Genomic DNA, 13588 nt, shown 5'->3' on the forward strand with positions numbered 1-13588 from the left:
GCAGCCAATAAATGAGATTCTCACTACTCTTGTATAAAATTTCGAGGCTTTCTCTAATGTAATTAGAAATGAGATTCTCAATTTACTGTAACAAGCGGAGAACAGTTCATTTTCTTGCCTGAGTAGAACATAATTGTTGCAAATTCATGAAAGGTGATATAGGCACATGACTTGCACCTCATGCTCCTAGTTATTTTATATTTTAAGTGTATATTCTTTTCCTTTTCCCCTTTTGTATTTATGGTGATGTCGTTCCTTTAAAGCACCGTAGCCTAAATGATGAATTCCATGTATAAGGGAAACATGAGCAAATGAACTTCTTAAATAACAAAGTGGAGGCAAGTGGTTAGGGTGTGTGTACAAACTCTTACTGGTGATAAGGTACATTTGGGTTTGTGCATTTTAAGTTGTCTAAATCTTCTCTGCAGTAGCAAGAGACAAGAGTAACCTGGTTATTGTTTTGCTTTCAGATTCGTCAGTTACGTTGGAAAACGCCATTGTGAAATGCGAATGCAATGACTGGAGAACACAAGTGCTTTCATAGTGGTATAATTTGTTACTTTATCTGTCAATTGGCGTTTTGCTTAGTTTTCTTATTTGTTTCAGTTTGTTTGATGTTAATACTTAATAATATCTTATAGATGATTCCAAAACAAAAATGAATGTTCTTTTTTCTATCTATAATCTCTGAAAGGAAAAAAATGTACTTTGTGTGCCATGAGAGCACATTTCCTTTCTAAATGATACTTATGTAATAACATTAGCGGCTTCTGACTGTTTGCTTATTGTAATTTGCAAATCATTCTTGGTATGCTGGAGATGTTGTTTTTACTTCCTTACGAGGATTGGTTTTTCTCTCGATACAAGACAATACAAGCTGTCTTGGTAATTGTCAAAAATTTCTAGTACAATATGCTGGTTTGGTGCACGAATCCAAAACTGTGATCAGCTTAGCTAGCCATCATGGACGACTGAGGGAAAAAAAAAAAAGGTTGAGAACAATATTCGTTCCTAGCCTATCAATCTTTTGGGCACTGTACGAACTATTTGAAATACAGGAAAGAAATATCATTCAGGTAAGATTTCCAAAGGGGTTGCACATGGATGGTGAGTCACTTTGTCTTTCACGATTGATGGTAAATCCTCCCTTTGGTCAGATCTGGAGGAGACCAAATAATCAATTAGCAATATGCCTTCTATTTCCAAAAGATCTTATCGTCTCCTCGTGGTGGTCTATTTGACACTGTTGTCTTTCCTCTCATGCCAGAGAAACAAGTCCTCCATGTCATGAACTTTGTTCAAAGCTACACTTCAGGGCATCCGATCCCTTGGTGATGAGTTTAGAACATAAAAGACCAACTTTCAAGATTGAGACTAGGCATTCCTCTATTGTATTGCTTTCGTTTAGCTGGGATATATTAGCCTCATTTGGTAGTATTTCCTTTTCTTCTGGTTCTTTTTCCTTATGTAATTCATGTGCCATGACATGTTTAGGCAAAGGGCATTGCACTATAATTGTGAATATTTAGACGGTCTTTGAAGATCACATCAATTGGTCTTGTGTCTGTCAACACTTCAAGCAACATGATACCGTAGCTATAAACATCTCCAAGCTTTTCCAACCTCCCGATCCGTACTCTACAAGATAAGAACAAACTGTTAGGTCACAGAGGTCATGTCAATAAGATTTTAAGGTGAATATGGCAGCTCTTATGCTGTTTAGTATGTAAAGTTATATGGTTCAGGGGTCAGAAAGATGAATATACAGGGAAAAGATGATATTTGGATTATATGAATATATATTTTAAGTACCTGATGGAATACTGGGATATATCCTATGGAACCTTTTAGCGAGTCAAAACTTTGATTACTCCAGGTAGTTTTTGTTGATTTAGTGAGAATCTTTACCAATCCAAAGTCACCAAGATGGACCGTCATATCTTCATCAAGGAGAATGTTGCTTGGTTTTAAAATCTCTGTGAATAACCTCTCTGTTGTAGGCTTAGTACTTTGACTGCTATAGAGATATTCCCCTTAGTATACCGAACCAAAGTTCCTCTACCAACCAGGTTATCCTCAGCAAATTAACATAATAGCAAAACTAGAAGGGGAACTGTTATTGCTACTATTGCTCCTGAATCGATCTTTTCGTTTGGTGAGGGATTTCTATGTTTACTGCATGCAGGTAAATTGAAGATGGACTGACCTCTACATAGTTTATGATTCCTTGAAACTGAAACTGCACTTGCATTTGAAAAGAATTGTGGAATTCTTCCCCCAAACTAGTTATTGCTGATACCCAAGTGCTCTAATCTGATAATTTGTTATGTGAGGTTTGTCAACCTTCCAACTTCTAATGGGAAAGAACCACTCAACAAGTTACACGTCAATTGTAAAGAAATTGAAAGAGAAGATATACTTGCAACTACTTTTGGTATGTTGCCAACAAGATTGTTTCCAGTAAGGTTTAGCACAACTACTAGACTGGTACACATTCAAGATCTGCAGGTATGTTTCCTTCTTGTCTATTGTTCTGCATGTATAAAGTTGTCAGCATTGTCAAGTTACTAAAACAGGACGTACGTGATCTTCCCTGAAAACTTATTTCCATCTAACTGCAGTCCTTGTAGGCGTTGTAGCTTGCTTATAGACTCGTTAACGTTACCCTTGAAGTTGTTATTATCGAGTGATAATCTTGTCAAATTTTCAAGGTTCCCCAGTCCAGCAAGAACAGTGCCATGTATCAGATTAAAACCTAGATATATCAAGTACATTAAGCTCCTCTGAAAAGTTTGCAGTTGCTCAACGGAGACAAAAAAACACTAGGTGATTCTTCCCATATGTCAAAGCCTTGGTGGACAGAGTTACCTGACACCTATTGTTGGTGGGAGGTGACGGGTATCCCGTGGAATTATTAGCGCCAAAGCTGGCCCGAACACTATGGTTATCAAAAAAAAATAAACAGTTGAAATTGGAAGTTCTCCAAAGGAATTGTCTAGCAAACTCAAAACCTCCAAACTCGAAAATTCAATTAGGAAATCAAGAACCATTTTCTCCATGTGTATTTGAACTCAAAGTTGCCTATTCAATGTTGCAAATTTCCTAGACCTATTGGAATAGTTCTAGTGAGTCTATTTCCAGTAAAATCAAGAAGAGTATTCATGTATTACTTATTCCGTAAATAGATTCTCTCATAACTTATACATGTATTAGTTATGTAGATTTCTAAATTGCAAACTAAACACCGTATTAATTTTATACATGAAACCTTTACCTCCTAACCAGCTACGAAACATGGTATTATTTATGTAGGAATTAATAGCCGCATAATTCATCTTTAAACTAGCGACCAAACATGGTATTATTTACAAAAGATTTAGTATCTGCATAACTAATCTCCAAACTAGCTACCAAACAACCCTTATGTTTTTAAGAAATAAGTTCAAATAAATATTATGATAGTTAGGAAACTTATTTAAATTAATATATACGGGTTCGAGCCCTGGGTATGGAGAAAATTCTGTTGGGAGCGCCACCCTCGAATGGGCCCTGCAATGCGCGATTCGGATTTAGTCGGAGCTCCAATGTGAGCTCCGGACACCGGATGGAAAATAAAAAATAAAAAATTAATATATATGATTTAATTAGCATAACCATTCCGTTCGGCTAGTCTATCAACATAAGAACTTTTTACTTAATTAGTTTAGTTCAAGAGTAGAAAAAGGCAGTCTGGTGCACTAAAGTTTCTGCTATACCTTGGGTCGGGAAGGGCTCTTATTCAAGAGATCCAAATTTGTGATAAGCACCTCAAGTCAAATAAAAAGAGCTAGTAATACAATTATGTCACATGCTAATACAGCAACATGACAAATTAAATCGAAAAACTAATAAGATTTATCAAGTATGCATGTGATATGTTTTAACTAATTAAGGGTAGTTTTATTCCTTTTTGAATTTGATTGAACAATAATCCAAGTCATGAACCATTCAAATTAAATAAAAAGAATATTGTTCTCATCCCAACTTCTCACTTCAACTATAAATATGGATCCTTCATAGGCCAAATGAAGATTAAAAATCTCACACACGAGAGAGAGAGTTCTGAGTAGCAAGAACTTAGTGTGTTCGGTATGAAGGGAGATATTTTTCATGAAAAATGAATTTTAAGAAAGGTGAATTTTTAATTTATTTTCCCGTGTTTGATGTATAAGCAAGAAAATTATTTTAAAAGTATATTTATATAATCTAGATAAATATTATAGGAGGTGAGTGTACAGAGTAAGAGCGTGGGATTGATGGGGTTGGGGATTGTGAAGTTGGGATAAGCTGTGTTAAAGAGTAGGGAGAACACGTGTTATATCATGTTTTTCATATTTGAAATATAATTTTAAATTGAATTTGAAATCTTCATACCTAACCAATAATTTTTAAATAAAGCAAAAAAATATTTTGGGCAAAAATGAATATTTTTTGTAGCTACATGGTCTTAAAATACTCTTAATTAGATAGTATCTATTAATAATATCTTGATTATGTGAAAATCAACTTATTTGAATAAGTAGGCGTTTGGCCATGCGATATCATATCACGATATGGTATCGTGAGATGAAATCAGCGTTTGGATATGCGATTTTACGCTGATTTCATCTCATGATTCCATATCATGAGAGGTGATATCATATTCTCCAAAAATCATGATATGAAATCACTATGTGATTTCAATCATGATTTGAGATATTTTAATACAACAATTGATCCATGAGTTTATATTTTGTTAAAACAACCCCACATTTATATCTACTAACCATTTGTTTCATATGTAAATAAAATTTATAATCACATCATTACTTTTTAAAATTTATTATTCTCACCGACATAAAATTTATTATTCTCACCAACATATAGTCACTTTAACTCACACCTCACAATTGTGGAGTAATAAAGACTAGTAGAGCCCATGAAAGGTGTTTCATTTATTACTCAAATATTGATGAGAAGTGAAAGTTAGGTTGAAAGTTAGATTGAACATGCAGTGAACAAATAAATTAGATGAAACAATTACTTAAGTGGATGAACAATTTATGTTCAACATATCATGATTTGAGATATTTTAATACAACAATTGATCCATGAGTTTATATTTTGTTAAAACAACCCCACATTTATATCTACTAACCATTTGTTTCATATGTAAATAAAATTTATAATCACATCATTACTTTTTAAAATTTATTATTCTCACCGACATAAAATTTATTATTCTCACCAACATATAGTCACTTTAACTCACACCTCACAATTGTGGAGTAATAAAATCTTGAAGAGCCCATGAAAGGTGTTTCATTTATTACTCAAATATTGATGAGAAGTGAAAGTTAGGTTGAAAGTTAGATTGAACATGCAGTGAACAAATAAATTAGATGAAACAATTACTTAAGTGGAGAACAAATAATTTTGTAATAATTTATTATGCGATTTTATAATTTTTTGTTTACTTGATAAGATTGAATAAACAATTGAGGCTATTTTAATAATTTTATAACTTATGGGCTTTTTATGTTTATGAGAAAATATACAACACAAAAATTACATATCGCATGTCCAAACAAACCTTCAATTTCATCTCATGATTTCATATCGCATGGCCAAACGGGCCCTTAAGAATAAATTTGAAGAAGATTAATTAACTTAAAACTAAAAACACCCTATAATATACATCGGAGAGAGTATCCCTTCATACTACTAGCCTTCTATCCAAATCTTCGACCTTCGCACCCTCTTAGGGTCATGTTTTATGTAAGGTGCAAACTTGTCATTTCCTGCATGTATCACATCTCCTTCATACTTTTTCGGCCTACTACCTATCTACATCTGGTTTTCCTTGGGCCTTGTAGTGTCAACTATCTATATCTCCTCATTGGAGTGTCTATACATATTCTCTTGACACGTCCAAATCAATTCAGTTTCATCTCTCGCATTTCCTTAGGCCCTCTAGCAAGTGCCAACTGTCTATACATCTCCTCTTGACATATCCAAATCATCTCAGTCTCATCTGAAAGTCACTTTCTCTCTCCATTTTTCCTAAAATAACTCCACCAATAAGTCCTTATTTTATTGGATTTTTCAAAAATTATATTTTGTGCTCATTTATTTTCCTTCTGTAGACCGTAGAAAATGACCAGGTGGTTTGTGGGGGTGGTGTGGTGTAGATTTGTTGATGAGGAGACAGCTTTCTGCCACTGAACAGCTGGCTTCAATAATTGGAATTGTAAAATAATTTGAAATTATTTTGTAGTGAATTATTGCTATTGATTGATTACTGCCATTTCTTAAAGATATTGGCAATGCAATAATGTCTTGCCAATGTACAGTAGTTGTGAAAACTCAATTTTTTTTAGCATATTGACCTAATTCACACTTCATAGTAATTAATTTTGTAGTGTACCACTCAAGATTGACAGAGTCTGTACAATACTCTGAATCTCTATATTTTTCTAATATCCGAGTGTTTGTGAATTTTGAAACTGAACTTGTGACTCTGTCGACGTATATTGTGTAGATATTACGTTATGTCTTGTAAGTTGTAAGACATAATTTGTGGATTGTGAATAATATTTTAAAAGTAAACTTATGTTTCTATTCGGCCTAAATTTTGTAGGAACTAAATTATATCTTGTAAGACATATCTTATAGGTAATAAACTTAACTTATGTCTCTAATAACACAATTTTTATAGGAATTAAGCGGCATAACTTTGTGTTAAGTATTGAAAGATAAAAATTAAAAATCACCATAAAATAGGAGCATTCGTGCGAATAACCCAGAACATTTTGCCTCCATTAATGAGCTTAATTGAAACAAAATAAAATTAATTGAGTCAATGAATTTTAAACACCGATTGATTAACCTTTACATGCGGGAAAAGCTAGGGTGTCATAAGAAGTTCATCCGAATATAAGATACACTTTATTTATGATATACGTAAAATTTGGAGATAGAGAAGTTAATTTCGATATGTCATTGATTTGAAGAAAACATTTCAAAAGCAAATTGTAAAAAGAAATACGAAAATGTACCTAAGCACAACACATTTAATTTGTAAAAAGAATTATGGATGCTATAGAAAAAATGAAATAACTCATTTATAATATGTTAATTCACAGCTTGATTCACAAAGATGTTTATTAATAATTAAATAAATGAGTTTTACTAAAAGAAACAGTAAAATTATAGTTATACACAACCACCCTTACTGAATAATATAACAATATTAAAATATTGATAGTTAAACCCCTCACTAACTCCCGCCCATAATCCCAATTTTTCATAAATATAATCAAACTCAAAATAAAAATATTACAAAAAATAAATAACAAAGTATACATAATTCATAAAAAAAAATGAATTCTTTTTTTTTTTTGATAATGGAAAATCAAAGGCTAATTGATAACCCCTGTTCAGTAATATGGAATGACTGGTGGTGGTGGAGATGCGTAGGAAACTCCGATTACCGGTGGGAGAGGGATATTTTCGTAAAATGGTGGTGGTGGCGGCGGTGATGAGTAGTAGTAAGTGGGTGGGGGAGGTGATTGTGATGGTGGTGGTGGCGGTGGTGATGAGTAGTAGTAAGTGGGAGGAGGAGGAGATGGTGATGGAGGTGGTGGTGATGAGTAGGTGTATGGTGGGGATGGTTTTGGTTCCCAATGTGAATTAGGTGGTGGAGGTGGTGGTTCGTTACAAGGTGGGGTAGGTGGGGTTGGGTGTTCGTATGATGGTGTTGGTGGTGGTGGTGATTGGGGTTTTGGATGCTCGTATGACGGTGTTGGTGGTGGTGGTGATTGGGGTTTTGGATGCTCGTATGATGGTGTTGGTGGTGATGCGGTTTTTGGATGTTCGTATGGTGGTGGTGGTGATTGGGGTTTTGGATGCTCGTATGATGGTGTTGGTGGTGGTGTTTTTGGATGCTCGTATGATGGTGTTGGTGGTGGTGGTGATGGTGTTTTTGGATGTTCGTATGATGGTGTTGGTGGTGGTGTTTTAGGATGCTCGTATGATGGTGTTGGTGGTGATGCGGTTTTTGGATGTTCGTATGATGGTGTTGGTGGTGGTGGTGATGGGGTTTTTGGGTGTTCATATGACGGTGTTGGCGGTGGTGGTGATTTAGGCTTGTAAGTAGGTGGCTCGTAATACACCGGGGGTGGTGGAGAATAATAAACTGGTGGTGGTGGGGACGATGGAGATGGGTGGTAATATACGGGTGAGGGTGGAGGAGGTGAATGATGAGTTACAGGTGAAATTTTGTGAGTAGGTGGTGGTGGACTTCTATGTCGATACGCTGGGGACTTTTTGTAAGGTGCTGGTGGAGGAAGAGGAGTTGATTTAGGTGGTGGCGGAGATCGCTTGTTATGCGAACCCGAAGACTTCCAAGTAGGTGGTGGTGGTCCTCTTGGTTTTGGTGTTGGTGTTGGCTTTGGTTTCGTCGAAGGAGACGTAGCATATGGGCTATAACACTTCGATTTCTTACAATCATACGGTTTTGCATCATCCGAAGAGCATTCTTTAGCAGATCTTTGATTCTTCTTTCCAACTATACAGTTCTCCTGACCATCACCAGATCTAGTCGCAGCACAAACCGGAGCCTCCCCAGTGAAGTAATTGAACGAATACGTAAAGTTCTGCAACCTTGGAAGTTGGCAAATGCTAGCTGGTATAACCCCAGTAAGCTTGTTGTGAGCCACATTGAGTTCCTCCACACTCCTCATTTTGCTCACAGTTAATGGCAATGAGCCTTGAATCTTGTTGAAGCTAACATCAAACACTGTCAACTTCTTCAACAATCCAATCTCCATGGGCAAACACCCAGTGAGGTTATCATTCATCAATATCAACTCATTCAACGTTTTCCCCATTTTCCCAATACTCGCGGGAATGCACCCACCAAGATCGTTATTAGCAAACACAAGAACAGAAACAGGGGAGTTACCCAAGTTCTCTGGGATGCCAAAACGGAATCTATTGTCATTCAGAAACAACGCATCCAAATCTTTATCGAACAATTCGGAAGGAACTGGTCCTTCAAAATCATTAAACCTTAGATCCAGAAACTTCAAAGAAGGTAATGAAAGAACTACCTTAGGGAACCCACCAACAAACCTATTGTTACTCAAATCAAGCTCCCTAAGAAGCTTCAAATGGCTAAAAGTTTTCGGTACAACTCCACAAAAACGATTCGAGTTGAGATGGAAAAGAACCAGATCTGTAAGAAGACCAAGCTCTGCAACTAAGGAACCAGCAATGTCAGCATGATTAAGATCAATGCCAGCTACAACTCTAATCGAATCATCGTTTAACGAAGGAGCACAGAACACTCCACCATACGAACAAACATCAGGTCCTGTCCAATTAGCTGTGAAGTTAAAAGGATCAGAAAACATTGCTGTTTTCCAATATTGCAAGGCGATATAAGCATCGCGAATCTTTGGGTTTTCGAAACTTAACTTACTAGCATTAGCCTTAATATCATCTAAATCGATATCGTTATCACCTTCTTGTCCTACCACATTCGAGATCTGGTACGACAAGAGGGAGATAACAAGAAAAGAGATAAATACGCTGCGGCTAGGAGGCCGCATTGCTGGATTTGATAGAGATTTTCAAGCTATGAAGAAGAAAATGAAGTTTTTTTTTTCACAGTGTAAAAATGTGTTGTTGAATGAATGAATGAATTTGATTTGAATTAAATAGCAAGTAGACACCTCTATTTATTCCTTCACAGCTCTTTGCCTATTTGTGTTTGTATATTTTTTCATTTTTTTCTTACTTGGAGACACATTATAATGACATGCCAGCACGTCTTTAATAAAATCTTGGTTTATATTTGAATAATTGACATAATATTAAGATTCTCTGTTTTTAATTTTTATTTTTAAATTATACAAAAAAAAGAAGTAAATAATGACAATCAATTTGCCAACTATATTACTCGTTTTTGAAAGAAAAAAAAAGGAACATTGACGGTGCCAGATTGGTGTGGAAGTACTCACAAGGGTTATAGTAGTATTTAATTTAAATTTATAATTTATTGTCTTTTAGTAAGTATTTTAATTATAATTTCTTAACAAGGGCACCGTTTTCAATGATAACGGCAGTTTAGTACTACTTTGAATTATACAATAATTTAAAAAACAGAGTAAAATAAGCAAAACGAAATAAATATAAATAAATAAAATAAAAGTGTAGTGGGTTAGATTTTTCAGGCCCCCACGTCTATCGGCTACGAGTAAATGACATGCCAGCACGTTAAGACAAAAGTAAGAGACTACCACTATTTTATTTTTCGGAATTACAAAGGACACATATTAGGACAGAAAGTTAGTAGGTAGTGAAATATTATTTTCAATAATCTATCCTGATAGCTTATTAATTATTATATTTTGATTAGTGCATTATTCTTGTGTTGCTCCCTTCTGATAGTTTTACACTATTTTCTTGAGATGTGCTATATTTTTTTCTTTATTTATTAAAATAGATGTAATTGAGCTGAGGGTTATTCGGAAAAAGACTCTCTATCTCCACGAGATAGTAGTAAAGTTCGCGTACATTCTACCTTCTCCAAACTTCACTTGTGGAATTTCACTAAGTGGGTATGTTATTATTGTTGTTTGATATTTGAATTCGTATCGTATAAGACCTTATTCGAAGAAAGTGCTCGCCACTCTCTATCAAAAAAATTTCTCAGAACTCAAGTTCGAAACGTCTGATTAAAAGAGGAACAATCTCTATTAATTACACCACATCATTTGATGATTGATACTATTTCTTTGGTGTTATTTTGCGAAATAGAAAGTTCTTCAAATATTAACCCGATTTTTACTAGGTGAACTAAATGGCCAGTCCACATCAAAATTATGACTGCGGCAAATACAAATAAGATATTTACTTAGGTTGAGATAGATTGTATCATTTAACGTGGTTTTATAATAACATATTAGTAATCTAAACAATAAATTTATAATAATATTACAAAATAAAATAAACACAACATTGCGTTATTATAAAAAAAAATATAATGCAAACGATAAATAGAATTAGTAAATAAACAACAGTAAAATAATACAAGAAAAGTAATAACATGATCAAATCAAACTAGTCATAATGAAGATAATAATCCTAATAAAATTTCAGTAACAGTCAAAATAAATATTACTATACATACGAACACAAATTACAAATCTAGTGAAGTAGAAAGTTCTTCAAATAAGCACCCAAAAATTTGCTTTGTTAGACTTCAAACCACGTGTGAAAAAAAGGACTTTGAACCCAAATTTTGGCTGCGTTAAAAATAAAATAAAATAAAATTATATATATATATATATATATTTCTCCACTTGATCTGGCGACAAATAAAGCTTCAAGCTTGCATTGCAAATTAACAATTCTCACAAAAAAAAACATCTTTCTAGAAAAAAATAGATATAAGTTTAAAATTACAAATTCATTAAAAATTTAGAAAATTTTAGAAATAGTAAAGATAATAGGCATAATAAGACTCTATGACTAGAGGTTTGATAATTGTGTTTTGTAGTTATAGTTTCATTTGCTATGGAGGCTGGAGTTTGTATATTTCGTTTGCCCTGTATATGCAAATATACAAAAAGGTAAGTATATATAAATGGAGGATGCGGTTTGTATATTTCGTTTGCCCGTTTGTATATTTTACTTGCGAATAAACAAACAGGGCCAGTATATATAAATTCTGTATTTATACATTTAATTTTTTTTCCAGAACTCCGCTTGTATATTTCGCTTGCCAATATACAAATAGGATAATTTATTATGATTTTTTCAGAAATTGTATACAAATAGCTAGCATATACAAATTCTCGATTTATACAGTCAGAAACTGAATTATACAAATTCTGAATTTATACAATCAAGGACCGATTTATACAAATTCTGAATTTATATTTTAGGAAATCGAATAGCAAAAATTGGGGAAATTATAGTCTCAAATAACATTTTTCTTAAACTATATAGTTATGGTACATAATATAGGCCAAAGGTTTGCTATTCTACATCATTTTTCCTTAAAAATATGTGTAACTAACTCCAAAGAAAACTTGAGTGCTAGAGTAAAATGTTATGTTATAGAGAAATGTAACTATACTTTCAATATTTCATTTCATATAATACTATATCATTTTAATTTATTTAAAAAAGAATGATCTTATTTTATATTTGAAAATAATCTAATTTTAAATTTTTTATTCTACTCTCATCTTCATCCAAATTGTTATAACTACACAAATGACATGATTTGATTTAGATTTAAGATTATTATGAATTCAAAAGGTTAAATTTTCTTCTTCTGAATTTGGATATATTCAATTAGACAAGGTCACATAAAGTGAAATTAAAGGGAGTAATAAATAGATGATAAACAATTATTATAGACAAGTTGACATACAGTTTTTATTAATTTTATGAATTACGCGTTTGTGTGTTTTCTTTCTAGCAATTATTGGTAGCATTTTTTTTTTACTCAAAAAATAAACAAATCATTATTGGTAGCATTGCCTCTTTTATACACTTTTTTTTTTTGTTTTCTTGAATGAGACTTTTCTTCTCTTTTTGCGGCATCTCTGCCAGCCGAAGACGAAATAAAGTTATATAATTATGTGAGCATTGGATAATGTTTTATTATGAAATTTAAATAGAAAAAAATTGTTTTAAAGTAAAAAATTGCTTATTTTTAGAATTGTTTTTTATCATGAATATACATTAGAGATGTTCTTGATGTTTATTGGAGCTAAAAAGGTGAAAATACATTTCTTTTAAGTTCTTGAACATTATGAAATTCAACTTCAAGTTATATTCAAAAATTTAATGGTCGAATATATTTTTCAGAGTTGTGTAAAAAGTAAAAACCTTTCATGGTCAAATGCCTTCGTACATGTTTTGTCTTTTAAATGGATTAGTTTTTATTTTTAAGCCTTTAGTAATTGAATTTATGTCTAATCGAGCACAAGTTCTTTTGAAATTGAAGTTATATCCAGACATATATATCATGTAAAATATTGTGATATAAAATATAACCCAAGTAAAGTAGTCTAGGTAAGAGTGTCAAGGGGCTGGGTTGGACCGATCCGATTGACGAAATATTAAACCAGAGCGGTTCGGGGTTTGGATTGGTTACCATGTTGTGTGGTAGGGTTGCTAAGGCGAATCTAGAGTTTATATTTTATAGATTTTGAATCTTATTGTGACGATTTCAAGTGATAATAACTGAATTCTAAATTTAATATTTGTATAAATTTAATAAATTTATTAACACAAATAAAATTATTTAAACAAAATCTACTAAATTCGACTGAACCTACATACGAACTTTATTTAAACAAAATCTACTAAATTCAACTGAACCTACATACGAACTTTATTTAAACAAAATCTACTAAATTCAACTGAACCTACATACGAACTTTATTTAAACAAAATCTACTAAATTCAACTGAACCTACATACGAACTTTATTTAAACAAAATCTACTAAATTCAACTGAACCTACAACTGAACCTACATACGAACT

At 33.1% G+C, this 13588-nt stretch overlaps 1 protein-coding gene and 1 long non-coding RNA gene across 3 annotated transcripts; one reads left to right on the top strand and one right to left on the bottom strand.

The window, feature by feature from the left end:
• The first annotated feature begins 296 nt into the window (after positions 1-296).
• Positions 297-818, top strand: LOC107061306 (uncharacterized). The gene is made up of 2 exons (XR_001473907.1): positions 297-381; positions 471-818. It is a non-coding gene; the product is annotated as an uncharacterized lncRNA (long non-coding RNA).
• A 6480-nt stretch (positions 819-7298) lies between these two features.
• Positions 7299-9828, bottom strand: LOC102605308 (leucine-rich repeat extensin-like protein 4). 2 transcript variants are annotated; one of them, XM_015310345.1, is made up of 2 exons: positions 8111-9828; positions 7299-7762 (listed from the first exon to the last, which is right to left on the bottom strand). In XM_015310345.1, the coding sequence occupies exons 1-2, from the start codon at positions 9630-9632 to the stop codon at positions 7458-7460; spliced, it is 1827 nt and encodes a 608-aa protein (XP_015165831.1). In that variant the 5' UTR covers positions 9633-9828; the 3' UTR covers positions 7299-7457. The 2 variants fall into 2 exon arrangements, with proteins under 2 accessions (XP_015165831.1, XP_015165830.1); XM_015310344.1 differs by having other exon boundaries at positions 7299-7825; positions 7901-9827.
• Between the last annotated feature and the right edge of the window lie 3760 nt (positions 9829-13588).

This window comes from Solanum tuberosum, unplaced genomic scaffold (genome assembly GCF_000226075.1).
Source record: "Solanum tuberosum cultivar DM 1-3 516 R44 unplaced genomic scaffold, SolTub_3.0 scf00133, whole genome shotgun sequence".
In the NCBI taxonomy this organism is placed as follows: Eukaryota; Viridiplantae; Streptophyta; class Magnoliopsida; order Solanales; family Solanaceae; genus Solanum; species Solanum tuberosum.